The 27,992-nt window shown below is 63.6% G+C and overlaps 1 protein-coding gene across 2 annotated transcripts; it reads right to left on the bottom strand.

Annotated features, from left to right (window-relative positions):
• Positions 1-568: 568 nt before the first annotated feature.
• On the bottom strand, positions 569-21,955 carry CPXM1 (carboxypeptidase X, M14 family member 1). Of its 2 annotated transcripts, XM_039541062.1 has the most exons (14): positions 21,718-21,955; positions 19,688-19,795; positions 14,737-14,846; positions 13,779-13,918; positions 13,491-13,575; positions 11,605-11,755; positions 10,327-10,415; positions 10,068-10,191; positions 8,708-8,904; positions 7,634-7,813; positions 6,856-7,153; positions 5,223-5,362; positions 3,151-3,253; positions 569-1,567 (listed from the first exon to the last, which is right to left on the bottom strand). In XM_039541062.1, exons 1-14 carry the CDS (start codon positions 21,932-21,934, stop codon positions 1,305-1,307), a joined length of 2,205 nt encoding a protein of 734 aa, XP_039396996.1. In that variant the 5' UTR covers positions 21,935-21,955; the 3' UTR covers positions 569-1,304. The 2 variants fall into 2 exon arrangements, with proteins under 2 accessions (XP_039396996.1, XP_039396997.1); XM_039541063.1 differs by lacking the exons at positions 5,223-5,362; positions 6,856-7,153.
• Between the last annotated feature and the right edge of the window lie 6,037 nt (positions 21,956-27,992).

The following is a 27,992-nucleotide window of genomic DNA, read 5'->3' as shown; positions in this document are numbered from 1 at the left end:
CTGTTTCCTGATCTCAACCAAACACACCCCGGTCTGTTCCCCTTTCACTACGTGTGCGATTCCTCCCCTACACCGCATCACAGAACCAGCGCAGGCTCACGGCAGAGATATCCCCGCAGCCGGATAGCCCCTCACCTACCGAGCCAACTGCTTTGTTAGCCCAGCGATTGCCACCCACGTGTCAGTAACCCCCCAACGGAACGGATTCACTGGTTTAAATTAAGGCAGTACAGCTGATTGAACCCCCTCGGCCGGGCGATTTCCCCCTCTTCTGATCTCACCCCATTCAGGTAGAGAGAGGACAAGACCCTTCCTTGCCCATCGCAGTCGGGAGCGGAGAGTCACAGCCCAGCTCACGGACCAGGGCCGCCCGGGGGGGGAGGGGGGAAGGGGTGCGAGTGGGGCAATTTGCCCCAGGCCCTGGGCCCCATAGGGGCCCTGCGAGCCCTGGCCCAGTGGTGGTCCGTGTCTTTGGCGGCATTTCGGCGGCGGGGGGCCCTTCAGTGCTGCCGAAGATGCGGAGCGACTCAAGGGCCCCCCGCCGCTGAAATGCCGCTGAAGACTCGGACTGCCGCCGGGTGAGTACAAGCACCGCAGCTCCCCTGCTTTGCCCCTGGCCCCCTGAATCCTCTGGGTGGCCCTGCCCAGGACCAGCTCACACTCCTGAGGCCCTTCCCTTTTCTGCACGCCCTGGGGCCTGCTGTCGAAATGCCTTGTGGTTACTGCTGCCTCCAGGCAGAGCAGAACGGAACCAGTTAGCAGACGCCTCTGTTGGGTGGCTGGACCGGGACCTGCAGGATCCCACTAAGCAGGGGTCTCCCTGGTCTGGCTTAGACGACAGCAGCCGTGCTGAGACCCTCCTGGGGGAAAGCTGCTCTCTGAGGTGTTATAAAGTCCTCTTCCGCTGGCAAAGCCCATCCCGGGTGCCTGTCGGCTGCTTGTGCCCCTAGGGAACACGCCTGCAGCTTTGTCTGCGCCACTGATTTCTGCTGTCTTCTTGCCACGCCCAGGCACCCCTCCCCCTGAACTGGGAGCATCTGGGTGCTCAGAAGCAGGGTCTTGAGGCTGCGGGCTGGAGAGCAGGAGGGTCAGGGCAGGAGGTAGGAAGGGACAGACGAGACCCCAAGAGGACACTGGGCCGGCAGTCACACCCCGCTGCAGACTCACGAGTCAGAGCCAGAAGTGAAACTCCTCAGAGGAGCAAGAAGCTGCTAGACTAGAGAGTGTGGGGGAGGGACTGCGAGCCGCACAGAGCACATCCCTCTTCTACGTCCCCACACAGTCCAGAAGGGGTTAATCCCCTCTCACCGGGCCTGCCGCTGGGCCCTCAGCTTGCGGAGCCGCAGCTGCCGGAGCCGCAGGATCAGGTCCTTGGGGATCTTGCCCCCCTTGGCCAGGATCTCACGCAGCCGCTGCTTGGGCGTCTTGGTGAGCTGGAAGTCGCAGAGGGTGGGGTTGTCCTCGTAGGAGACGCGGCAGGTCCTGGTGACGGGGTGGTAGCCTTCGGCCGCGGCGGTGACCTCGTACTCGCCCGGGTTCAGCAGGCGCCAGTAGTCGCCGTCGAAAGCTGCCGGGGTGACAATAAAGGCCGGGGTGAGGGCCGAGGGGCGGCAGGGTCACAGGGCCGGGTCTGTTAGCGCCTGTCTCTGCCGAGCCCTAGTCCACAGAGGGCTGGGCTTGTGCTGCCACCTCAGCGACTAGCAGCCCTGTGTAGACAAGGCCTGGGCCCTGCCCTCCCCAGGGCCAACACCGCGCTGCTCCCCCCAGTGCTGTCCGGGGCTGGGGTGACCGGTCCCATGGCACGGCTCCCACTGCTGGGGCCGGCCCCTGACTGTCAGCATCCATCTCCCTTTCCCTGCTTTCACACCATTCCTGCTATTTATACCCATCCAGAGCCCACGCCACCCAGCTCCTTTCCCCCTGGCGCCCTAGGTCCGTCCGTCACTGGCCACGGTCATCCCCCGTCCCCATGGGCTGAGCCACCCAGACAGATTTAGTTCATCGGGACATCCCTGGTGGGAGGTCAGTGGGACTGACTCCAGGACCTGCGTCTCTGAAGGCATGAGCCTCGCCCCAGCTCCGCAGGCTCGGAGCCAGCAGCGCCCTCGGAGCAGGAATCCCCAGCCCCACCGAAGCTGGGAGCTTTGCCACTGAGTCCATGGAGTGAGGACTCCACCCACAGGCCGCTGGCTGGTCCAGCCGCTAGACGGGGGAGAGCGCGGCCTTGTGCGAGCGCCGGTTACACAGACGCCTGCTCCCAGGGCTGCTCCCCTAACGTGGGCCACGGACCCCCACCCCCCCCGGGGCCGCTCCCCTAACGCGGACCATGAACCCCCCTCTCGGGGCCGCTCCCCTAACGTGGGCCACGGACCCCCCCCAGGGCCGCTCCCCTAACGCGGACCATGGACCCCCCCCCCGGGGCTGCTACCCTAACGTGGGCCACGGACCCCCCCCCTCCTGGGTCCGCTCCCCTAACGCGGACCATGAACCCCCCTCTCGGGGCCACTCCCCTAACGTGGACCATGGACCCTCTCCGGGTCCGCCTCTAACACAGACCACGAACCCCCTCTCGGGCCACTCCTAACGCGACCATGAACCCCCGGGCTGCTCCCCTAACAGGGGCCACGGACTCTTCCCCCCACCCCGGGCCGCTCCCCTAACGTGGGCCACAGACCACCCCCCCCTCCCAGGACCACTCTCCTAACGCGGGCCCCGGGCCCCCCCGTGCCCCGGGGCCGCTCCCCTAATGCAAGCCATGGACACCCCCCCCTTCCAGGGCCGCTCTGCACGGACCCAGCTCCTCCCACCAGGGCTGCTCCCCTAATGTAGGCCAGGGACCCAGCTCCTTGGGGCCACTCCCCTAACATGGGCCACAGACCTGGCCTCCCCCACCCCCGGGGCTGCTCCAGTAACGCAGGCCATGGACCCGGCTCCCCGTGGGGCTGCTCCCCTAATGTCTCCCCACAGCTGTCCAGTAGAGGCTAGCGCTGCCTGGCTCACTGGTCACCCCGTGCCATACAGCTGGGGCTGGCACTGCCCTCCCCCCCCGTCCCTCTGCCCCGCAGCCCTGGCAGGTCAGACGCCATGTTCTGCTCTGGCTGCAGTGCGAGGGGCGTCACTGGGACTAAGAGGCTGCAGCGCCTGCGATACCTGTTCTGACGTCGTGGTTGATGCCGTCCACGGCAATGATGGCGTCTGCAATTCCCTGCTCGGTGTCCTTGTCCCGAACGACCCCTTTAATGCCCCGGCGGACCTGGGCAAACACAGGACAGAGCACACCTCAGAGGGGGCTCCCAGGCCCACATGGTCCACAAGGCACCGCCCCTCCCTGGGTACAGCGGGGAGAGTGAGCCGGCCCCCCAGCCCAGGGTTATGGGGCACCACCGTCCACGTGCCGCCTGCTGGGCGGCTCCCTGCAGTTTGTCCAGACTCGGGTTAAACATCCAGAGCGCTGGGGGTTGTGCTCCTTGGCTGGGGCGGCTGCCTGTCCCGCAGCCGAACGCCCTGGTGGGGATCCTGGATCTCCCTTTGCTCCATCGCTGCTCAGCGCCCCAGCAGGCCCCAACACCTCCCCTCCTCCCAGGGCGTTCACCCTCGGCCAGTCACACGGCGCCGCGCTCACGGACTAACCCCGCGGAGAGGGCTCAGCGTCACCACCCCCGGTTCCGGAGGAGGTGCGGTTCACCCAAGGCCGCGCGGTGAGCCAGTGGCAGAGATAGGGTTAGAACCCAGGCGTCCTGAGCTCGCCCCACAGCTCCACACAGCCTCTTGTATCAGCTACGGCGGCTGTTTCATTCGTCACCCAGCGGCTCTCCTGTCCGTGTGCGCAGAGCCCAGCTAGACGGGGAGTTTTCAGCCTCTCCCCAGAGAGCGGTGCCTTCAGCCGCTGGCCACCCTCGCTGCCCTGGGGCTCCCTTCCCTTTGCCATTCTCTGAGCCGCCCAGCGCTGAGCCCCAGGGCACCAGCTGTGAGAGCCCAGAGATTAACAAGCCAGCCCCTTACACGGCCCGGCCAAGCCCCTGTAGGAGAAGGGTGTGAAACGCGTGGGCTGCCCACACTGGTGAGAGGAGAGCCGAGGCTGGGCCCCCCGAGGCACACGCCGCCCAAGGGACCGAGCTGGCACGGAGAGCTGACCCCAATTACCCGCTATTCCCCCCGGCGGGTCATTGCCCCACGGTGACCTCTGCAGCCCCCAGCAGCTGCTGGTTTACGGGCCGTGCGTGTTTCCAACGTGCGCTCAGCGAATCTCGGCAAGCGCCCGGCCCCGGGGACGTGGGACGGTGTCAGGACTCGTCTACCCTGGGGTTTGAGCCACTGGTGTAATTTGAAACAAGGCTCAATGGGGGGGAGGGATAGCTCAGTGGTTTGAGCATTGGCCTGCTAAGCCAGGGATGTGAGTTCAATCCCTGAGGGGACCATTTAGGGATCTGGGGCAAAAATTGGTCCTGCTAGTGAAGGCAGGGGCTGGACTCAATGACCTTTCAAGGTCCCTTCCAGTTCTAGGGGGTTGGTATATCTCCAATTATTATTATTATTTTAAACTGCACAGGTGCAAATCACACTGCACCGTACGAGTAGTGTCTACACTAGGCAGTGCACACAGGCTGCTGCGTGGGCAGGGGTGAAAGTCCCAGTGTAGACAAGGGCGAATGTCCCTTAGGATGGCGTCGCTCGCCCCCGCCGGCCCCCCAGAAGCCGGATATCACTATTTATTGTTTGGGGGCCTCCCTCATCTCAATCTTCCATGATCTTCTGACTAGCCTTTAAAAAACTGTCATCAAGCCCTGTGTACTTGTGCATGCATGTGCATATTGCCCTCTGCTGGCTGGATTCAGAAATGCTCTGTGTCATTGCCCCTACACTGCTATCAGCTAATGGTGAGTCTCCTTTAGCTCAAGGGGTAGGGGATTGGGTTTTGTCCTGAGTGACACCAGTTCCATACTCTAACCACTGGGTCTCCCTCCATCCCAGGTGGGTAAGTGCTGCCCCATGTCTCTCCAGCCTTGGCGCCGTGACGGGTTCAGCGCCAGCACCAGCACCCAGCCAGAACCTGCCTTGGCCAGAGCAGCCGCTCCTGGGGCCTTGCCCAGCTCCCACAGGGCCACGTGACCTCTGCGGAGAAGCTCCAGGAGGCGCTGCCCTAGATACCCACGTGCAAGAGCCAGGCAAGGCTCCGGGACGGCCCTGGCCCCGGAGCGCCCCCCTTAGGCCAGAACATGCACCTGCTCCATGAAGACCAGCAGGGACTCCTTGTTGTTCTCCCACTCCCTGGGCAGCTCGGACTCGTGCGGGAATTTGTCGCAGGACAGCTCTACAGTGACCTCAAAGCAGTTCGTGTGCAGGTAGCTGAAGTCGTTCATACCTGCACCGGGAGACAAGCACGGGGCGATCTGGTGCCACGCCAGAGAAGGGAGCTGAGCTCCTCACGGCAGCCTGCACTTGGAATGGGAAATACAGCAGGGTCTTGGGCCCTGCAGCTGGTTTGTTATTGTAGGGTCACTCGGCAGCGACAGGCCCCGCGCCCGGGTTGGTTATTGTAGGGTCACTCGGCAGCGACAGGCCCCGCGCCCGGGTTGGTTATTGTAGGGTCACTCGGCAGCGACAGGCCCCGCGCCCGGGTTGGTTATTGGAGGGTCACTCGGCAGCGACAGGCCCCGCGCCCGGGTTGGTTATTGGAGGGTCACTCGGCAGCGACAGGCCCCGCGGCCCGGTTGGTTATTGGAGGGTCACTCGGCAGCGACAGGCCCCGCGACCCGGTTGGTTATTGTAGGGTCACTCGGCAGCGACAGGCCCCGCGCCCGGGTTGGTTATTGGAGGGTCACTCGGCAGCGACAGGCCCCGCGCCCGGGTTGGTTATTGTAGGGTCACTCGGCAGCGACAGGCCCCGCGCCCGGGTTGGTTATTGGAGGGTCGCGTGGCAGTGACAGGCCCCGCGCCCGGGTTTGTTATTGGAGGGTCACTCGGCCGCGACAGGCCCCGCGCCCGGGTTGGTTATTGGAGGGTCACTCGGCCGCGACAGGCCCCGCGCCCGGGTTGGTTATTGGAGGGTCACTCGGCAGCGACAGGCCCCGCGCCCTGGTTTGTTATTGTAGGGTCACTCGGCAGCGACAGGCCCCGCGCCCGGGTTGGTTATTGTAGGGTCACTCGGCAGCGACAGGCCCCGCGCCCGGGTTGGTTATTGGAGGGTCACTCGGCAGCGACAGGCCCCGCGCCCGGGTTTGTTATTGTAGGGTCACTCGGCAGCGACAGGCCCCGCGCCCGGGTTTGTTATTGTAGGGTCGCGTGGCAGTGACAGGCCCCGCGCCCGGGTTGGTTATTGGAGGGTCACTCGGCAGCGACAGGCCCCGCGCCCTGGTTTGTTATTGTAGGGTCACTCAGCAGCGACAGGCCCCGCGCCCTGGTTTGTTATTGTAGGGTCACTTGGCAGCGACAGGCCCCGCGCCCGGGTTTGTTATTGTAGGGTCACTCGGCAGCGACAGGCCCCGTGCTCCGGTTGGTTATTGGAGGGTCACTCGGCACCGACAGGCCCTGCGTGCAGGGTCACTCCTGAGTGATGGACACAGCGACAGAAGCTGTTTCAGCCGGGTCTGGCCAGAGGGCAGCTGGGCAAGGCCTGTCTGTGTCCTGAGCCAAGAAGCTCCGTCCCAAACACAGTGAGGCCTCCCCACCCCCTAGTGCCAGCCAGTGCAATGCACAGCCGGGATCGCTCCCAGCTCGGGGGCCTCGGGACACGATGGGGCTGCAACCCAGAGACCCCACTCCCTGTCCAGCGCAGGGCACGTGGGCTGCCAGGACCTCCCTGCCCCAGAGGATCCAACAGCCCTTCCCCCCGGGCTCCGGAGCGGGGCCACCTACTTCCTGGCACCGTGTGCCAGTTGGCGCCGTTGATGATGTTGCCCTCCCTGGTGAAGTCCTCGTAGTGGCAGAGGCGGCGCTCGGAGTCCACCATGGCCAGGTTGGTGGTGGCATAGACGGTGGCGAGCCAGCGGAAGACGGCGTCGTCGGGCGTGGGCGTCAGCTCCTGGGCCTTCCAGTAGGTGCGGGTCATGTCATAGGGGTAGGTCACCACGAGCTCCCCGCCGTGCAGGTTGGCGCTCAGCACAAAGGGGAGCTTCTGCATCCAGTTGATGACGGCGCGGGTCTCCGGGGCCACCTGGGCAGGGACAGGCCTCGGCCTCAGAGCGCTGGGGGGACAAGTGCCCCCAGGCGCAGAGGGCAGGGATGGGGCGTGAAGCACGCGGCCTGACCCTCGGCTGGGACTGGCTCCCGTGCGAGGTGCTGCTGTTCTGCCCGGGCAGCATCTCGCACCCGCTTGGCCCTGGGGGGAAGGGCTGCAGGAGGAGCAGGGTGCGCATGGTGTCTGCAGGCCCCTGGCCTGAACCCCGGCTCCCCCTCGGGGCCTGGATCGTCCCACTGCCACTGCTGGCACGTGAGAGCCGCTGGGCAGCAGGCCCAGAACACCCCGGTTCGCATCCGTCACCCCAGCCCCTGCCCCTCTGCCTGACAGCAAGGAGAATCCCCAGGCCTCCCAGCCCCATCCATCCCTGCACCCCAATGCGCCCCCTGCCCCTGCACCTCACAGCGCCCCTATGTCACCCCCCGCTCCCCCCACGGCGTGGCCGGCAGGGCTCACCGTGGCGTTGGCGAAGGTGTAGTACTCCGGGATGGGGAGATAGTGGTTGGGGAACTTGTGAGGAACCAGCTCGTTGTCTTCGGCGTCCCACAGGGCCGTGTTGAGGTCGGCGAAGTTGTGGTTGAGGTCGATGCCTTCGTAGGTCCAGCGGCCCACGGCCCAGCCCGCCAGCTCCGAGCCCTGTGGGGAGGAGGGGCTGCAGGAGAGCTCAGCTCCCCCTCCCCCGCTGCCCCCCACTCTCTGGGGCTCATTCAGAGCATGTGGGGCTCAGAGCCCCCCACAGGTCAGAGCCCCCCAATAACGGCTGGGCCGCCGTGACATCCCCTGGCCTGCCACGGCCCTCCCACCCCCGTCTGCCTCCCTCCCTCCCGGACAGCCCAGCCCACACCCGCCAGAGGGGCCCCCACACTCCCTTCCGGCCCCCTGCCCCCCCTCCCGTCTCGCTCCCCACTTCCTCCCTGTGCGTCTGGGTTGCAAGAGAGCACGACGACGTGAGGCTGACGGCCCGGGATCCCCATCGCCCTCACTGCCCTCAGCCAGGGCGCTCCACGGCCAGCCCCTAGCGCAGTTCGTGGGGCCGTCCCCCTAGAGCCCGCCAGGCCCCTCTGGCCCACTCCCTGCCGGGCCCCTGCCGCTTAGCTGCCTCACCGCAGGAGCGAGCTGGGCTAAACCTCCCGAGAGCTCTGCCCGTGTTCCCGCCTGGGGCTGGCCTCTGCCGTGCCAGCAGCACTGAACAGTGCCGGCCGGGCGTGCTGAGAGCGCCTCCTGCTGGCTGCATGGGAGTGGAGGGTGCGGGCGTTCAGCAGCCGCCCGGCCCTGCATCAGCAGGGTGCAGAGAGGGACCCAGCCCCACCGCCAGGCCGGGATTCCTAGGCTGCCCCACTCGGAGCCAACCTGGCTGGTGCCCGGTGCAGCTGTACTGCCTGCTTCCCTGAGCCCGTCAGCGGTGCCGCCCTGCGTCCGCAGGGGCCCCTGAGTGGCGGTGAGATGATGCCCATGGGTCCCCCGGGCCCTGCAGTGGCGACGCCCGGCCGGAGCTGCCCTCCCTTGGGCGCGGGCCCCCGCGGTCCCTACCAGCTTGTAGGCCGTCTCGTAGCCGTCGGGGTTCATGGAGGGCAGCAGGTGGATGCGGGTCTCGCTCACCAGCCGGACGACGCGGGGGTTGCCCCGGGTGTACTCGCCGCACAGGTACTGCATCAGGTTGAGCAGGAGCTCGCGGCCCAGCACCTCGTTCCCGTGCATCCCGGCCACGTAGCGGAACTCCGGCTCCCCTGCCGGCGACACGCAGCCAGCTGCCCACGGAGCCTGCTGCCTGCCCACCCGGTGCCACCCTCCAGGCACCAGGCTGAGAGCGCAGCCAACCCCGCCCGCTCCCCGGGGCAGGCTCAGCGGGTGCCCTAGACTGGAGGTGCCTGGGGGCAGACCCAGTGGGCGCCCTACACTGGGGGAAGCAGCAAAGAATCCTGTGGCACCTTATAGACTAACAGATGTTTTGCAGCATGAGCTTTCGTGGGTGAATACCCACTTCTTCGGATGCAAGCAGTGGGGGGCGTCTGGGGGCAGACCCAGTGGGCGCCCTGGCTCTAGGGGGTGTTTGGGGGCAGACCCAGCGGGCGCCCTGGCTCTGGAGGGAGGGAGGTGTTTGGGGGCAGACCCAGTGGGCACCCTAGACTGGGGGGTGTTTGGGGGCAGACCCAGCGGGCGGCCTGGCTCTAGGGGGCGTCGGGGGGCAGACCCAGCGGGCGCCCGAGCCTGGGGGGGGTCTGGGGGCAGACCCAGCGGGTGCCCTGGCTCTGGAGGGGGGAGGTGTTTGGGGGCAGGCTCAGCGGGTGCCCTAGACTGGGGGGTGTTTGGGGGCAGACCCAGTGGGTGCCCTGGCTCTGGAGGGAGGGAGGTGTTTGGGGGCAGACCCAGTGGGCACCCTAGACTGGGGGGTGTTTGGGGGCAGACCCAGCGGGCGCCCTGGCTCTAGGGGGCATCTGGGGGCAGACCCAGTGGGCGCCCTAGACTGGGGGGTGTCTGGGGGCAGACCCAGCGGGCGCCCTGGCTCTGGAGGGGGGAGGTGTTTGGGGGCAGGCTCAGCGGGTGCCCTAGACTGGGGGGTGTTTGGGGGCAGACCCAGTGGGCGCCCTGGCTCTGGAGGGGGGAGGTGTTTGGGGGCAGGCTCAGTGGGTGCCCTAGACTGGGGGGTGTTTGGGGGCAGACTCAGAGGGGCGCCCTGGCTCAGGGTGGAGTTGAGCCAGGCCAGCCTTGTTGCACATGGGGCAGCAGAGCAGCGGTGCAGATGGACGTCCCCCCAACCAAAATGGGACTCTCTGCGCGTGGCACGAGAGGCAGGAAACCGAGCTCCCCCCTCCATCCGCCAGCGCCAGGGGTGCGACCGGGAAGCCGTGCCGGTGGCGTCTCTCCTCGGCCCCGTGCTGCGGGGACTCACCCAGCTCATGCTGCCCGGGGTTGTCCGAGATCTCCATCACGTACATCTTCAGGCCCTGGTAGCTCTTGCCGATGCTGTAGACCCGGGTGATGTTGGGGCACTCCTCGTTCACCTCCTTCATCAGCTGTGAAGGGCAAGGGGCACGGCTAGCCGCTCCTGCCGGGGCTGGCCGACGCGTGCCTGCCTTCCCTGCCGGCGGCGGGCACCGCGAGGGGCGGGCACCGCGAGGGGCGGGAGGCAGGGAGCGAAGGGAACGTACCTTTCTCATCTCCTTGTAGTTGTGATGCCTGAAGTCCAGCTTGTCGGTCGGCACCGGCTCGTTCTCCCAGGAGTAGATGTTGTTGGGGTCTGCAGGGAGAGACGGGCGTGAAGTTCGGGGCTGGCATCAGGTCCAGGCACCAAGCGTTCCCATGTTCGCTCGCGGGCCGCCGGCCCCCATTCTCCCCAGCTGGGGCCATGGGACGCTGCCCTCAGCAGCTGGATGAAGGCAGCGGCCATCTTGGCTAAGGGCAGCCCGCTGCCTCTTTCCGGTCTGAGAAGGCCCTTTGCGGAGAACGGCTTGCGTCCCCTTTAGAACAAGGGGAGGTGGCCGCCATTTTGGAAAGAGGACAGTTCTCCCCGAGCGTCGCTAACGGAGATTATTGTGCAGCCTCCCGCTTATGGCGAATAACGGGGAAAAAATGACCAGTCAGCCTAGAAAGTTATGTACAAATCTATCCCTTGCTCCAGATCCACCTCTCAGCCGCTCGGTGTGTAAACAGCCAATACCTGAGCTGAGATCAACAGGGACAAAACGGGTCTGACGCTGCAGGCTGCGTTGACCCATTTGCAGAATTAAATTTTGTTCACAACCTAATTCCCGGATCGACGTGCAACCCCTCAGCCCGTGCGTGCTGGGCTCAGAGTCTGGGCTGCCCGGCGAGGGACGATACACAGTCTTTTTCCTACGTAACAGAGGCTGTATCCCTGCTCCAAGTGCAAAACTCACCCTGAACTACAGGGCATGGCCAGCACCTCCAGGAGACATCCCAGAATTATACCAGTAAATATGTAAAAATACCCGAGCACGCCGGGAGGGACAGAAATGTTCATGCTTCAGGGCTTGACCTGGCCTATAGCTCCTGGGGGGTCAGGAGGGAACGCTGCCATCGGCAGGTTAACCCTTCCCCAGGGACTCTCTCAAGCAGCTGGTACAGGTCACTGCCAGAGCCCGGGTTAAAAGGACGTGGGTCTCATCTGGCCCAGCGGTTCCTGTGTTGCTGTGCACGACCCGGCAGGGCTGTTGGGTGAGAGGCATTTCTCGGACAGCCGCGTCCCAGGCCATTTGGGGTTTATGCTCACAGTGCCAGCCCGGCCCGGGGACCAGGTGCTGCTAGCGCGACAGAGGGTTGCGGAGGAGACAGGCCGGAGGGACTGAGAGCAAAGGGGCCCGGCTTGATGCCACACAACAGAACGAAGGGGAAGATGGACGGGCCTGGCCAGACGCCCTCTCGGAGGGAGAGCGCAGGGACAAGCCCACCCCAGCAGCGCGTCCTACCTGGCAAGGGGCAGCCCAGGATCTCCGCCCTCAGGCAGATGGTGCCGTTCTCAAACCAGGTCTGGGGGTTGATGCGGATGTAGCGCGCCACCACCGGGGTGGGGAGTGCATTGAGCACGGGCGTCTCGGGGTCCTTGTTCCCCAGGAACACCTAGAGACAGACAGACGGACACGGCCCTGGCCTTCGGCTGCTTGCGAGGCTCATTCTCATCCCCGTTAGAAATACTCGTCCTTCTGGGGGAGGTGGGTGCTGGTGACAGGGGCTGGCGTGCCAGGCCTGGGGCCTCCAGCCCTGCACGCCCCTAGCAGCCGGAGCAGGGCTCCCCCCTGCTGCCCCCTGCCCTTGGAGTCACTGAGCTCCCGCCTGCGCCCCAGACCGGATCTCCCCCTGCTCTGAGCAGTACAGCGCCCACTCGCCTCGCGGCCTGCTGCCGCCATTGCCCAGAGCGCTCTCCAGCCACACGCCCAGCCCTCCTCCTGGGGCAGGAGGCTGAGTCCGTCTTCGAACACAAGCCAGGGTTCTCCCAGGCTCCCGGGACTCTGGGAACCAGGGCTCTTGGACTGCCAGGCAGTGAGAGCCGCCCTGTGTCGCCTGGCACTAGAGAAGCAGCAGCTGGGTCCAGTGTCCGCATTGCCCGGCTGGCAGCTCGGAGGGCCCGGGATCAGAACCCAAAGGGTTACATCCGACCCAGCCCCCGCCTGCTCCCCCTGGCTCCCATTCAACCCGAGCTGCTTGCGTGAGGCTGGAACCTGCCACCAGACCCAGGCTTGTGCCAAACCCCAGGGAAAGCAACAGCTGCTCTGCCCCGGGCCATCAGGGCTCGAGGCGCCCGCCGGGACCCGTGCCAGCTCCGAGCTCCCCAGGGAGAGCGCTGCAGAGTGCAGTGTGGGACTCTCACAGAGACCCACTCACCGCCCGGCCACAAGCCCACCCCCACTGCCCTCCCCAGGGGGGCCTGGCTCCCTCTCGGGGGCGCCAGTGAGATGGGACGAGCCTTTCCCCCTAGTGCAGAGGGGGCTGGGAGCTGCCGGTTCCTCCCCCACGCTGACTGCTTTCTGCCTGTTCACGAACTCAGTTCTTTCCCAAAAGATTGGGCAGGAGGGACAGGGAGAGGTCAGAGCAGAGCTAATTCTATAGCGCAGACACACACACACACACTGCACGGCCGTACACACGCACGGCACTGATTTATTTACACACACCCCCCCCACACTTCTGTACACACGCGCAGACACACCATGTATTCACACACACACACACACACACACACACACACACACACACACGGAGGCAGGACTTTGGCCTGGGGCTGGGGGCTGCCAGGGGAAGCAGAGCTGTCCTGGGGCTCTGGCCATCCCCCCACCCCCCCAAACAGAAACTCTTTGTGCTGAGGATGGATGGAGCCCAGCTGATGCTGGGGGGGGGGGGCACAGGATGAGCTACAAACCAGCCCAGCCCACGCAGCTATATTAACCCTCCGCAGACTGGCTGGCGCCAGGAGAGGGCTGTGGGGAGCAGGGAGGGGTCAGGTCCCGTTGGGGGGCTGTTGTGGCTCCTGCTGCTGGGGGAAAGGCCCCCGAGGTGGGTGAGTGAGAGGCGCCCTCAGGCTGGGGGTCTGGCCTGGCACAGCCTGACCCCAGGCTCCAGGGCAGCAAATGTAGCTTAAAGCATCCAGTGCCCTGCCCCTGCCCGTGGGGGGCCGCGCAGAGCTCAGCGAAATCCAGAGGCTCTGACCCCGCACCTCTGTCCCTAAGTCCTCGAGGCCCAGGCAGGCCCTGCCACCCACAGCCACCCACTGTAAAAGAGCCCATTGGCCCCGGTGCTGGCCCATCGCCCTGGCCGCCTGCCCCACCAGCCTCCCGGCCCCATGAGCGCCCCCACTCACCACCTCCTCCGTCCCGTTCCTGCCTGGCTGCCAGGTGTGTGTGTCGTTACTGAACTGGACTTTGTAGGAGGTCACCCAGTCGTACCTACATGGGGAAGAGAGAATCAGCTGTGGGGTCAGTCACCAGCACTGGGGGGTTTATAGGGACCCTGGTCCCCTTCACTGATAGCCCCACAAGAGCTGTCCGAGAGCCTAGATACCACAGCGATGGGCTCGCTGACCCAGCCAGTGGCTGCGGCCCTGGATCCATCACCCCGCGCTCTCTCCTTCCTTGCACTCGCTGCTTACGTCCAGATGGAGTTCAGTCCCTGCGTGATGACGCCGGTGAAACGGGTCGGCCGCCGGGCATCAATCTCCAGCCACTGGTCCCGGTCCTTGTGGCCAGCACACCAGCCTCCATCGTAGAAGTCACCGTCGTGAATCCCGGACTGCGGCGGGGAGGGGAGGGACAGAGAGAGCGGCGGGAGGTCACCGTGGAGCGTCCGTGCAGCGCGTGAAGCTGTGCACTGGGAGTTCCCATGCCAGCGCCCTGGGGTGCTGGACTCCTTGGGGCTCCTCGCGGCAGGGACTGTCCCTCCCGAGATAGCGAGTGCTACTGCGAACAGGTAACCCTGCCCGAGCCGACCCTGGGCTCATCGCCCCCCCAGAACTGCGGGGAAATTCACCAGCTCTGCACAGATCTGACTATTCTGAGCAACTTGGGCCAGAGGTCACGAGCGCTCCCCCCACGTCCGGGGCGCAGGCCAGCGGGACCCACTGTGCTACCGGGAACGGGGCAGCTTCCCACCCAAAATCCCCACATCCTGGCTGGAAAACAGAGCCCTGGTTTCAGTGGGGAAATCCACGGAGCTGTGCAAAACTGCCCCCAACCCTCCCCGCAGAACCGGGCCGAGTTCTCCGGCTCTGAACGAAAGGGAAGGGCGCGGGGGGCTGCCGGGTCGTTATGTACATTTCAGTGCCTGATGGCGGCGCCCCCTACTGGGGAGGGGAAATGCTCAGCAGGACCCTTTAGCCAGCTGCCGCGGGAGGTTTCTCGCCCTCCAGTGGAAGACGGTGCAGTGAAGAGGCTAGTGTGGGGGATGGATGGGTTGAGGGGGCTGGGGCTGCAGCCAGGAGCCGACAGGATGGCACCCCACAGCCCCTGGAGGGAGACGATGCCCAGCTGGTGGCCAGGTAACTGCCATGTGGGCCAGGAGAGGCCTCGCTCTGAAGGAAAGGGCTCCCCCCTCCCCCCGGCACAGCAGACCTGGATATTGAGGCGTCCCCGGTGGGCACCCAGTCCGTAGCGCTTGATGCTGGAGGCTCGTAGCTGCGAGTCCGACACCCTCAGAGACTCCAGCCCCAGCGGGGGACATTCTGGTGGGAGGCCGAAGGGGGAAAGGAAAGAAAATCAGCTTAAAGAAAAGCCAGAGGGGCCAAAGGCATCCTTGGTGCAACTGCAAACAAACCTCTCCTCCCTGGAGCCTTGGCCAGCGACAGGGGCAGGAGGAGAGGGAGGCCAGGCCAGGAGCCGCTCCCCCTGGAATCCCATCCCCGAACAATGGGGAGACCCCACCCGGGGCAGACCAGCCAGGCTGAGCACCCTGGGGCGTCAGGGACCATCTCTCTCCTTCACTCACTGGCTGGTGTCAAGTGGGCTGTGATGTCCGGGGGCCCATGGTCTGGGTGACGGCCAGTACCAAATCTGGCTGGACCCTGCCACCCCCTGCACTTAGCATCACCTGGGCCCCAGTGAGCCCTGCTCAGAGCCTTCAATCTCCAGAGCCCTCCCCAGCACTGACTGCAAACTCCCCCAGCTGTACCCGCGGGGCAGAGCTCCGCACTCCTAGCTCCCTGTCCTCGGCGCTGGCCCTAGACCCGGGCAGTACGGGTACCCCCTGCGGCCTATTCCCAGCGCCGTAGTGGGTCAGGGGGTAAGTGCTGAGCGATGGGGGTTACCCCGCGGCATGAGATGGGAGTATTTCCTCCTCTTTCCCTTTGCTTGGTTTCAGTGTGTTAGATGAGCTCTTTCTCGGAGCCGATACAGAGCCCAGGGCCCAGCTGGCTGCTACGGGGCGCTGGGCTGCTGGCTTGGAGACCTCACGTCTTGGCTGTCACAGAGGCACAGACAGTGCCACCATCAGCAGGGAATGCGCCTAGGGGCTCACATGTCTATCCCCAGAGCCAGAGCAGAGCGACCGGAGCCAGCCGTGCAGGGACACACCGTAACGCCGTCCGGCCGTCGCTAACGGCCCTGGGCTAACCCCAGCATTCCAGCCTGGCCGCTTACATGCAGCTTTCCTGAGTCCCCCAGCAGTTTAAACCGCATCCGGCATTCCTCCTCGCTGCCTGTCCTACATTGCTGCAGGGTTACTCTGCCTATTAAACAGCGGCCGGGCTCCCCCCCAGAGGTGGCTGCAGCATTTCACGGCTGGGGGGAGTGCGGGCACGGCTGTTTGCAACACCCACAACACCACGTTAGTGCTGGGGCCGGGGATTATTTATTGTCACACTGGGCACAAAGCCCGTGGGGATCCCCTGCATCCAGGGGCTGCACACAGCCGCGAGGCCAGCCTGATTCAGTTCTCCCCCGGCCAGGACGCAGAACGAGCTCCCGGGAGGTGTCTAGCTTTGCACACTTCCCCCGCTCCCCGCCCCAGGAAGAGCGCAGCGCACTCAGCCCAGCCTGGAGCCAAACACACTGCTGGAGACACAAGCGCTGCCGGAGATCAGGCCAGCGGATACCAGAGAACAACAGGGGCTGCTGAAACCACAACCACAGCCTGTGAGGCTGAGTCAAAGACCCATCATATCCTGCCCAGCCGGCGCGATCCCAGGGGGTCTGTGCGGGGGGTGGGGCCAGGCCGCTCGCAGCTGTTCCCCTGTGGAACCTCCCGCTGCAGGCTGCGCTTGGCCCTGCGGGGGAGGCAGGTAACTGTACAGCTCTGGGGCGCCCCCTCTGGTCCTTGCTCAGAGGGCAGGAGAGTGAAAGGGGAAGTCCTGGGAACTCCCTGGCACCCAGACTCGGAGACGCGGGGAAGAGAGGGGATCTCGCAGGGTGACTCGGACACAAACCCTCCTCCTCCCCCCAGTGCTACAGCCCAAGCATGGGAACCAGCAGGCCCCGCGACGGGAGAGCCGTGCCGGGCCAGCCACAGGCTGGGAGTGGCTCTCACGAGGTCTTTGCCCAGTGGAGTCATACACCCTCCCTCCCCCGCAGCTGTGGCAGGGCCAACGCCACCCTGGGGCTGCCCTGGGCACGTGTGGAGACGCAGGGATGAGCCAGGGGAACTGGGCTTCTCCAACCCGCTGCGGGGCGGGCAGTCTCCCTCCTGCCTCTGCAGCCCGACGCAGCCCCCAAGCCCCGTTTCTCCCGGGAACGCCCGAGCCTGAATCCCAGCAGCCTGGAGCGGAGCCTTCGGCTTCCTCTTCCTCCCAGCCACGGCCCCCCGATCTCGTCTTCTCTACTCCCCGGCCACGCGCTCAGACCTACGGCGCGAGCCCGCCCTGCGGTTCAGCTGCCCGGCCAGGGACGCAGGTGGGTTCCCTGCCCCCTGCTGCTGTATGTCTCCCCGGGGACCCGCTTGGGAGACACCCCCTCTCTGGGGGACAGTGAGAACAGGAACCATTAGGTAACGCTGCTCCCAGGCCCTGGAGCAATCACAAGGTTAGGATTTGCCTCACAGAACAGCCCAGTGCCCATCTCACCCTGGCGTTGCCAACTTTCTAATTGCACCAAACCGAACACCCTTGCCCTGCTCCCTTCCCGCCTCTTCCATGAGGCCCCACCCCTTCTCCGAGGCCCCGCCCCCACTCACTCCATCCCCCTCCCTCTGTCGCTCGCTCTCCCCCACCCTCACTCACTCATTTTCACCGGGCTGGGGCAGGGGGTTGGAGGCGGTGAGGGCATTGGCTGGGGCTGTGGGCTCTGGGGTGGGGCCAGGGATGAGGGGTCTGGGGTGCAGGAGGGGGCTCTGGGTTGGGATCGAGGGGTTCAGAGGCAGGAGGGGGATCAGAGTTGGGGCTGGGGTGAGGGCTCTGGGGTGGGACTGGGGATGAGAGATTTGGGGTACAGGAGGGGGCTCTGGGCTGGGATCGAGGGGTTCGAAGGATGGGAGGGGGATATGGGCTGGAACGGGGGTTGGGGTTCAGGAGAGGGGTTGGGGTGCAGGCTCTGGGCGGCACTTACCTCAAGCAGCTCCCAGAAGCATGTTCTCCTCCGGCTCCTACACGGAGGTGCAGCCAGGCAGCTCTGCGTGCTGCCCTGTCTGCAGGCACTGCCCCCACAGCTCCCATCGGCTGTGGCTCCTGGCCAATGGGAGCTGCAAAGCCGGTGCTTGGGGATGGGGCAGCGTGCAGAGCCCCCTGGCTGCCTCTACGCCTAGGAGCCACATGGGGCACATGCTGCTGCTTCCGAGAGCTACGCAGAGCCAAGGCAGGTAGGGAGCCTGCCTTAGCCCTACTGTGCCGCCCACTGGACTTTTAACAGCCGGGGTCCCTTTTCGACTGGGCGTTCCGGTTGACTGGACACCTGGCAACCTTGTCTCATCCCCAGTACCTCCTTTCTTCCAGGCAGAACAGCCCAGAGACCCCTCATCTCCTCCAGTGCCCCACTCTCCTCTCAAACCTGCCCATCTCTCTGGCTGGTTCCCAGGGAAGCACAATCCTCAGAGCCCAGGGACAGTGGCTCCCCACTGCACCCTGCAGGGGAATGTCCTCCGGCCCCATGCTAGTGATCAGCTCCCACTGTGAGGAGGGAAATTGCCCAGATCTTGCTCTGTGCCACTCGCAGACATGCCCAGCCCCAGACTAGCGCCCTAGACTCGGCGTCTCCTGCTGGGATGCTGCCAAAGGCTCCTGGCCGGGCTTTGCTCCATGTTTGGTTGTCGGAGGCTGCGTCTACACTAGATGTTCCCTGGAAATCTCCCCAGTACAGCTCCTCAGGGGCTTGCGCGAGCGGGCGCCCTGCTGCCCTGGCATCGCTGCCTCACGAGGCCGTCCCAGTGAGCAGCGGGCTCCTGCCAACGTTCCACCCGGCTGCACCGGAGCTGAGCAGGAAACGCTCCTCAGTGCTGCTTGAAGCCTCAAAAGCCCAAGGAAAAACAGCGCCAGCTTTCCAAGAATAACCCGCGGGAGCCCGGGCTGGCCCCTTCTGCGGAAAGGTTCAGAGGCACTGCCCGGGGGCACACAGGGGGTATCTGTATGTGCATGCAGGAGCTCGTGGGAGGGGGGAGAGTTCATGTGGGGGCATGAGTGCGTGGGGGATACATGGGGGGGTTCAGGCCCAGGCATGTGGGGGCAGGCGCACAAGGCTGTTTGTCAGTGCACAGGGCAGGGGGGTGGGTACATTTAGATGGGTATGTGAGCCCGTGGCAGTCCCTGCCGGGGTGCCCAGGGCGGGGGGGGGGTGCAGCCAAGGGGCAGGAGCAATGGGGTGTTAACGCTGATCTAATGACAGCTGTAACTGCATTTCTGCGGACACCCCTAGCTACGGCAGGTCCTGGGGGCTGGCTGCAGTGGCAGGCACCGGGGACCAGGCTGCTGACAAGGTTTGCTGAGGTGCGTGGGGGGGGTTAAGACTCCAACCCTGCTCCCCCACAATGGAAAGTCACCTCTGCCCCAAAGGGAAAAGGAAGGAGCTGACTCCCCTTCGCAGTGTCATCTGCCTCCCAAGCGGGACACCGTTAGCTTTGCCAGCTCGGAGGTACAAAAATACCAGGACATCCGGGCTGCTCCCGAGCCAGCGACCGTGTGTACGCAGCAGCCCGACAGCTCTCCCAGGACAAGGGACGCTCCCGGGAAAACCTGAGCAGGTGGCAACTGCTTCCAAGCCCCCGCTGGCCCTGCCCATCTCTGCAAGGCAGGTAAGCGTCGGGCAACGGAGCAGCGCGCTGGCAATGTACAGGGGCCCAGGGGCAGCGTATAGTCAATGGAATTTGGGATCAGACCCAACCCCACCAGGAATCCCGTGCTGCTGCCTTGGCCGGGCGGCCATGGTGGGGCGGGGGAGGGGGAGCCGCAGGATTCTGGGGTCTCTGCTGCGTAGGACCGATGTGCCGCATAGGACGCAGGCCCTCGACTGTGTGTGCATGTGGGAGCTGGAGAAGAGACCGGCGCTGGCCAAGTGGGACTGTGTGGAGCGGCCGGGATTGCTTTCCTGCAGCCTGGGAGCGCGGCATGGGGCTCAGCGGGGATACCCGGGCGGCGTCAGTACGTACGTGGCTGCTGCTCGGTGGCTGCTCCCTGCGCCGAAGCCTTGGGTTTCTTCTTCAAGACTTTTTTCTTCACTACTTTAACCCGCACGGATTTTTTCGTGGTGCCCCTGGCTGGAGAACGGCAAACCAGACACACAGTCACCCTGCTCCTCCTTGGGGAGGGGGCACCCGGAGCAGCCAGCACAGCAGCGAGCTCCGGACCGAGCAGCCGGGCCGGGGGACGTGGGGGCTGCGATTCAGGGCGCTGCCGGCCGCCAGGCCTGCCATGGGGGGTGGCTGTGAGGATTGTGCTGCTCCCAAGGCTCCTTTGTGAACCACTGGGGACTGGTGTTTCCTGCTGCCCCAGACCTCAGCCCCATAGCAAGGGGCCCAGCTATGCTGGAACCACCTGTGGGTCCTGTCCGCTGTGACACACACAGTGCCCCCAAGCAGCTCCATTGCTGTCTCTGTGCTGCATGTCCCGGCTGCTGGGAGCAGCACAGCTGCAGCAGGGCCAGAAGTCGGTCTCCAGCGGCTGTGGCTAGAGGAGGTCACGAGGGCCTGAGACACGGACTGGAGCTGCTCGGCCCGGTCTCACGAAGGCAGTTGGTGCCCGGCGCCCTAGTGAGTTTGTTAGTAGGTTTGCGGCAGAGCAGGGAGGCACCCAGGGCTGTTGGATAGTGGGGGATCCCCTGACCACAGATTTGCTAGTTCCCCCCGGCCTGGAGGAGCCTGGGGAGCGCCCGGAGACCTGGCAGTGGAGGGGAGGGCTGGGGCTAGCGGGTGTGGATGGGTTCACTCTGCTCCACTCCCCGACTCCTCTCCCTGGGCCCCCGGCTCAGAGATCCCATTGTCGCTTCTCCACCCCCTTAGCCAAGCCCAGCTCACGCGGGAGGCCAGGGGCCTGGCTGTGCTGGGGTCTGGGAGCAGCGAGGCTCAGGGGCATCCTGTGCATCACCCTGGGCCAGGATCCGCCAGTCCCAGCCTCGCCCACTGACTGCTCAGCAGAAAGCTGCTGCCAAGCGTGGGACAGGCCAGCTGGCAGCCAGCCGGCACTCGGGGAGAGCAGCCCGGCCAGCCGATCCCTCTGCGGGCAAAGGGAAGGGAAGAAATCCTGGGAGGGGAGCCGGGCTGCTCCGGGGGAAGGATCCCCCCAGCCCAGTGCCCAGCAGCTGAGCGAGTCCCCTGCCCCGCCCCAGCGCGGCTTCTCAGCAACTTCGCACAGCTTGTGTGTTCCTGCAGAGACGGGCAGTGGGAGCAGCCGGGGTGCCCAGCTTGGGGGATGCTGTGTAGTGAGAGATCCGTGCCCCCGAGCCACACAACGAGCACACAACACGCCCCACAGAGCGCACACAACACCCCGGCACCACACAACACGCCCCACAGAGCGCACACAACACCCCGGCACAGCTCAACACGCCCCACAGAGCGCACACAACACCCCGGCACCACTCAACACGCCCCACAGAGCGCACACAACACCCCGGCACCGCTCAACACGCCCCACAGAGCGCACACAACACCCCGGCACCACTCAACACACCCCACAGAGCGCACACAACACCCCGGAACCACACAACACGCCCCACTGAGCGCACACAACACGCTGGCACCACACAACACGCCCCGCAGAGCGCACACAACACCCCGGCACCGCACAACACGCCCCACAGAGCGCACACAACACACCCCACACCCCACAACACACCCCACAGAGCGCACACGCCAGGCCACAGACCACAGCCCACAAGGCCACAGGAAAGAAAACGGGACGCAGCAGGCTCCACAACAGGACACACCATGCCTCAACACAACCCCCGAGAGCCCCATGGGGAAGCCAAGCCGAGCGCACCCAGCCAAGGACCCACAACACACCCCAGCAGCGCAGACACCCCACAACACACCCTGAGCAGAGAACTGGCACCGCCCAGTGCACGGACCCAACGCAGCCACAGGAGGCTGGAGCACCCTGCCCGAACCCACCCCACCTCTGACCCCCCTCCCCCAAACACCCAGCCCAGCCCCCCGGTGCCAGGCTGGGCTCCGGCCCCTACCTTCACCACCCGCTGCCTTCCCCTCGGCCAGCCGCAGCCTCTCGCCCTCGGAGACGGGCTCCCCCAGCTGCCCCGGGGTGCTCGGCGCTGCGGGTGCCGCCGTCACCTCCCGCTCGCCGCCCGGGCGGAGGGTGGCGGGGGCAGGGGCCCCGTGCGCGCCGGGCAGGCGGGCTGCGGGGGCCGGGGCGAGGAGCAGCAGCAGGGGCAGCGCCAGCATGGCGAGGGGCGCAGGGGCCAGGCGGGGCGCAGCGGACGCGGACGCGGGACGCGCTGCTCTGGCTCAGTGCTCTCAGCCCGCAGCGCGGCTGGTCCCTCCCCCGGCCCGGCTCCACGCAGCTACCGCATTGCGCGGAGTAGCGGGACCCTCCAAAAGCGCCTGGGCTCCCGGCTGGAGGGGCGGTTCCTGCCGCGCCTGGGCCCCGGAGTCCCCAAAGCCGGGGCAGGGGCCCGGCCCGCTGCTCCCTGGGGCGAGCCAGCTGCTGTTTGCTGCCCTGCTCCGCCAGCAAAGCTCCCGGGAGCTGCCCGTGCCCGTGGCACCAGGGCTGTGGGCGAAGCGTGCCCACATACAGCCCCGGCGACAGTCCAAGGCCGGCAGGGCCCGCGGGGATCAGCTGACCCCCTGGATGGCACAGGCCAGAGACGGCCCCACAATCGTTCCTGGGGCTGGCTTTGGGCGCTGGCTCTGGCCAGGAGTCTACGGGCCTTTGCTGCCCCCACTGAAAAGGTGCCAGGGGATCTGCCTTCTAGTCCTGACTCCTGGGCCTGCCATCCCACCCCCCGGCTTTGGGCCAGTCATTTCACAGCTCTGAGCCTCAGTTTCCTTGTCTGTAAAATGGGGCTTCCCGCTGCGAAGATCTCCCTCGCCACAGCGACCGAGCGGCACCTGCTTATTAATGCGTTTCTCCTCCTCGCCCCGGGCAGCAGGGCAGGGCTGTGAGCCGCACTGGACAGATGGGAATTGAGCCAGACAGACTTTGGATCAAGAAGGTCCTACGGACCTGAGTCTATGTGACTTGTCCAAGGCCATGCCAGGGGCGGTAGCAGAGGAGCCAGGGACACCCAGGCCTGTGCCCAAGCCACTGGGCCAACCTTCCTCCTCTGCCTCCTAGGAGAGGGTGTTAATCAATTAGTGCTCGGGAGGCGCTTTGGGCTTCTTGGATGGAAGGTGCTAAACCAGCATTGGAGTGAAAGTCCTGCAGGAGGGGACCCTTGTGGCTCTCACTGTGTCCTCAACCCCATGGGGTGCATGTGCCTCCACAGCACCATGCACACTCTGAGGCCGTGCAACACTGAGAGTTAAGCATCGCTATTAATACGGTATCTTCAGTGGAGCCTGCACCAGGGCGCCTGAGGACAGAAATCGACCGGGCACGCTCTGTCTCGGTTCCAGAAAAATGCGAACAAAAATTGGCAATCTTGTAAGAACACTTTACTGGATGCCCCAAAAGCCAACATCAAGACAGAAGGTTATATTGGTTAAAAAGCCAGCCTGGTTTAGAGGGGAAGTGCAAAATATATATCGCTAGTGGAAGAAAGGGGAAGTTGATAGTAATGAATATAAATCAGAAGTTAGGAACTGAAGAACATTGATAAGAGAAGCCAAGGGACACAAGGAGAACTCTATGGCCAGCAGAGTTAAGGACAATAAGTTCTTTAAATATATTAGGAACAAAAAGAATCCTGACAATGGTATTGGTCTATTACTAGATGGAAATGGCAGAACTATCAATATTAATGCAGAAAAGGGAGAAGTGCTCAATAAATATTTCTGTTCTGTATTTGGGGAAAAAACAGAGGAAGCAGTCTCATCATATGGTGTTAACACTCTTTCTATTCCAGTATCTCTGCAGGACGTTAAACAGCAGCTGCTAAAGTCTGACATTTTAAAGCAGCAAGTCCAAGAGTTTTAAAAGAGCTGGCTGGACCATTAATGTTGATTTTCATCAAGTCTTGGAGCACTGGGGAAGTTCCAGAAGACTGGAAGAAAGCTAATGTTGTGCCAATTTTTAAAAAGGGTAAAGGGGATGACCAGAGTAATTATAGGCCTGTCATCCTGACAATGATTCTGGGCAAAATAATGGAGCAGCTGATATGGGAGTAGATTAATAACGAATTAAAGGAGAGAGATGCAGTTAATGCCAGGCAACATGGGTTTATGAAAAATAGATGCTGTTAAACTAACTTGTAAACTCATCAGAAAAAGATACCGAGTTTGGTTGATAAAGGTAATAGCACTGATGTAATATACGTAGCCTGTGTAAGGTGTTTGACTTGGTATCATACGGCATTTTGATTAAAAAACAAGACCAATATAAAATGACCATTGCACACACGAAATGCATTAAAAGCTGGCTGACCGATAGGTCTCGAAATGTAACAGTAAATGGGGAATTGTGAGAGAGCGGGTGTATTTCCAGGGGGGTCCCCCAGGAATCGGTTCTTGGCCCTAGGCTATTTAACATGTTTATCAATGACCTGGAAGAATTTTGAGTAGGAGTCGAGAAGTGATTTTCCCGCCGTATTTGACACTGGTGCGACCACTGCTGGAAATTGTGTCCAGTTCTGGGGTTCACACATCAAGAAGGATGTTGATAACTTGGAGCGGGTTCAGAGAAGAGCTGTGCAAACAAGTCCGTGGTGGTCTCCCCCAGACTGCTCCTATCTATGACTGACAACCAGGGGTGAAAGTAGCTTACAGGACTTACTGGTACTGACGGAGTCCTGAGGGGTGTGTGGCCTCATCCGGAAGAGGCGTGGCCTCAATCAGAAGGGGTGGGGCCTCTCAAGATTTAAAGGCCCTGAGGCACCAGCTGTGGCTGGGAGCCCCAGGGCCTTTAAATCAACCAGGGGCTCCCAGCTGCAGAGGTGGCTGCGAGCGCCCCGGGGCTCAGGGCACATTAAAGGGCCCGGGGCTCCGGCTGCCACGGGGAACCCCGAGCTTTGCCAGGCTGGGGCCGGGATTTAAAGAGCCCAGAGCTCCTGCTGCTGCGGGGAGCCCCGAGCCCTTTAAATCCCGGCCCCAGCCTGGCTGCCGGAGCCACGGGCCGGATTTAAAGGGCTCTGGGCTTAGGCTACCCGCAGTGGCAGGCAGCCCAGAGCCCTTTCAATCCCTGCCGTGGAAGCCGGTGCGGTCCGGCACGGCGTACTGGCTCTTGCCCATACACCGGACCGGACCGGACCAGCTTACTTTTGCCTCTGCTGACAATGCAGCAATGGCTGGGAGATGGGGATGCCTCATGACACTCCTGGGCCAGACGGGATCCTAGGACCCCAAAAGACACCCAGGAGCGGAGACTGGGCCTGGGACAAGGAGCCTGGGCTGGGGAAGAGGCAGGACAGGGACAGGCTGAAGGGGAAGGGATAGAAGGGACGACTGGGAAACACCCCAGACCGGCCCTCCTGGGAGATTTCAACACTCAGCCCCAGAACTCCTCTCCTCCCGCGGACTCTCGCAGGTCGTCTCTGGTCCAGCCCACCAGCCGGTCACGCCTGGGCCCTGCTCTGCGGTTCAGCTGTCAGGGTGGAGCCCAGCCACTGCCCAGCGCAAACCATCCCCTCCCTAGGGCATGGCCAGAGCTCTCCCAGCTCCCCAGCAACGAGAGACCCGGGGGACAGACCTCCCCTCCCCACAGGACAAGGAGTCGAGAACTTGGTGAACCACCATTACTGCATGGTAGCCTCCTCCGTCGGCACCCTGGCCCCAGCAGCCCCTCCCTCCCCATCGCCCGCATCATCACGGTTCCCGACTCCCAGCGCTGGATGGAGAAGGGCTGGAAACTCGAGCGCCGATGGCAGAACACAAAGGCTGCTAAACACAGGATGAAACCGAACGGATCCCGCCAAGCCTACACTGAGGCTGGATTACAGCCAAGAGAACCTGCCTAGCAGGCTCCACTGAAGCGGACGTGTCCTGCCCCGAGGAGCTAGCCAGGGTGGTGAACCCTTCACCAATCCTGCGTCTCCAGCCTGCACCAGAACAGAGCACCAAGCGCTGCGCAGAGCGATCATCCGACTGCACTGAAACGATCACGCATGTTCGGGAAGGCCTCTCCAACGCAGACCATCCCCTCCCCACGACCCCGTCCTCGCCCTCTGTATTTCCACCCGCTGAGCACCCAGGACTCCAGCTCAGCACCTCAGCATGCGGCGGGTGAGCTCGCAGGGCTGGCAAGTGAAGCTGGCAAGGCCTGTGCTTCACGCAGCGGAGCCAGGAGGCGTAGTTCCCACTGGGAAAGCGCTCTGCGCCCCTTGTCTGAAGGCGCTCTACGCTTGGGCAGAAAAGGGTTACAGATCCGTCTCCCCAAGCCAAGTGGCTGGATAAGAAATGCTGGAATTTCTCTCCACCAGCTTTTCCTGTTTTCTTTCCCTCCCTTTGCAGCGAAAACACACACACTCCTTATGTAACTGCGCTCCAGATTCCCCCCTCTGGCACGTGTCTTAACCCCTTCAGGTTTGCTCTGGTTTTCCCTTTCCACGGGCTGGCTGGAGACTGCCTTCTGCTCCTTGAGCACTGGCTTTGCCAGTTGAATACTGAGCCCCAGCAGAGCGCCTCAGAAATACCCGAGCAATTCTGTTCCTGGGCTCCGACTGGCCTAGGACGACCTCAGCCCCACCCCCATAGGCCCTTGCAAACTCAATTCTTATTTTATTTCAATTATTTCATTTTTGTTAGGTGTTTCCTAGTCCCTGCACAGACAATGAGGGTCAAGAGGCTGGGGGAAAGCATATGAACTTGCTAGCATATATGTGTGACACTGTTTCCCCCTGTTGGTCAGAATCAGAACTGCTCATCTGTGTGTCATATGCTCTGTATGGCTAATCACTAATGAAGATTCCCCTTTAGCTCAGTTAGTAAGGTCCTGAGCTCTAGCTGAGCCCATTTGTACTGTGACATTCTGAGCACACTCAGTGAGGACGGCTGTACCGTGAAGTCCACAGTGGTTCCGTGCGTATGATGGTCTATTTCATGGCACACGAGCCCAGAAAAGAGAGAGGATTTGAGCGGACTGAAGTAAGCGAGGAGCAGCGTCTGTGGTATGTGCCAAGGGGCTGGGAGGCCCTGCCCTGCTCAGGGAGATGGGAGGCAGAGAGTACTGCCTGTCTCACCCGGGTGCCGTTCCCAGCTCTGGAGCTGGGAGAGCAGCTCACCCAGGCGGGGGAGCCGGGCACGGGCAGCGCCCCCCGTGAGCTGTGCAGGGTGCGTGTGCTCAGTCCCTAGGGAATGTCTCCCCAAGGGCAAGACTCTGTGGAGCAGCCCAGCCCGAAGGGAGCCTTTGAGAAGTGCCCCAAGATGACTCAGGTTGGCCCACTGAAAATGCTAGCAGCAGCAGCAGCATTCAGGGCCCCCTGCTTTGAAGCCCCAACTGCCTTGGATAGGGAGAATCTCTAACTATTACAGTACGGGTACTAGGCCACACAGTTGGGTAGCCCCCTTTCCACCCAGTAGAGGGCAGTGGGCCACAGAAACACCAGCCAGTCAGCTCTAGTGACATCTAGAGGACTCCAGGGGCAACACCTCCCAACCAGAGCCAAAGTACGGTGGTTATCACCACGCCCGTTGGCACAAGGGAGGCTAGAAATCCTGAGCAAGTGCTCAGTCTTGGGAGATGGCTGGCCGGGTTTGTAGCCTGGAGAGGGCTGGCAAAGGAGCCTTTGATGGGGTCCTTTTAACTTCCCAGCTGATAAGACAGAGAGAACAAAAGCTGCTTGTGATGCACTGGGAATGTTCTTGCTGTGGCCTGTGAATGCTGAGTGGGGAGCGTTGGCCTGGGAAGGTTGCAGGGCAGTTTTGCTGGGACTGTCTGCATTGGGGATGGGAGACTTTCCTTGAGGGAGGATACCTGAGCACGTAACATGAGAACCCAGGAAGGGGGTTGGAGGCCAGGTGACACCTCTGCCCGGGAACCTGGACAAAGGTTGGGGAGGAGCCGGGGGGAGGCTGAGTGAGAGGCTGGAGGGAGTTTCAGTTTGGAGCTGGCTGGGAGAATGGAGGGGAGCCCAGATGGGCTCTGGCCTCCCAGTGCGGCTCTGGCCTCCCTGGCCCCCCAGATGGACCTGACTGAGGGCTCCTGGTGTCTGTACCTGCAAGGCCTGTCTTGGACTGTGCTCCTGTCGTCTAAATAAACCTGCTGTTTACTGGCTGGCTGCGAGTCCCGGTGAATTGCAGGAAGCCGGGGGTGCAGGGCCTTGACTCCCCCACACGCCGTGACACTGCTGTTTGCTAATCCTCCCAGCTCAGCCTGGGCTCTCCTGGAGTAACAGGAGCGGCAGGGGCA

This window comes from Mauremys reevesii, linkage group 5 (assembly GCF_016161935.1).
Source record: "Mauremys reevesii isolate NIE-2019 linkage group 5, ASM1616193v1, whole genome shotgun sequence".
Classification (NCBI taxonomy): Eukaryota; Metazoa; Chordata; order Testudines; family Geoemydidae; genus Mauremys; species Mauremys reevesii.
This window is presented reverse-complemented; position numbering and strand designations above follow the sequence as displayed.

Bases quoted from the DNA above. Each gene is read 5' to 3' on its own strand.
- CPXM1 (XM_039541062.1), bottom strand. From the start codon at position 21,934: ATGCTGGCGCTGCCCCTGCTGCTGCTCCTCGCCCCGGCCCCCGCAGCC. The intron at 7,814-8,707 runs GTAGGGACCGCG...TCCTCCCCACAG, and splicing joins ACGAGACGGCCTACAAGCTG to GGCTCGGAGCTGGCGGGCTG. The intron at 1,568-3,150 runs GTATCGCAGGCG...TCACCCCGGCAG, and splicing joins CAACCACGACGTCAGAACAG to CTTTCGACGGCGACTACTGG.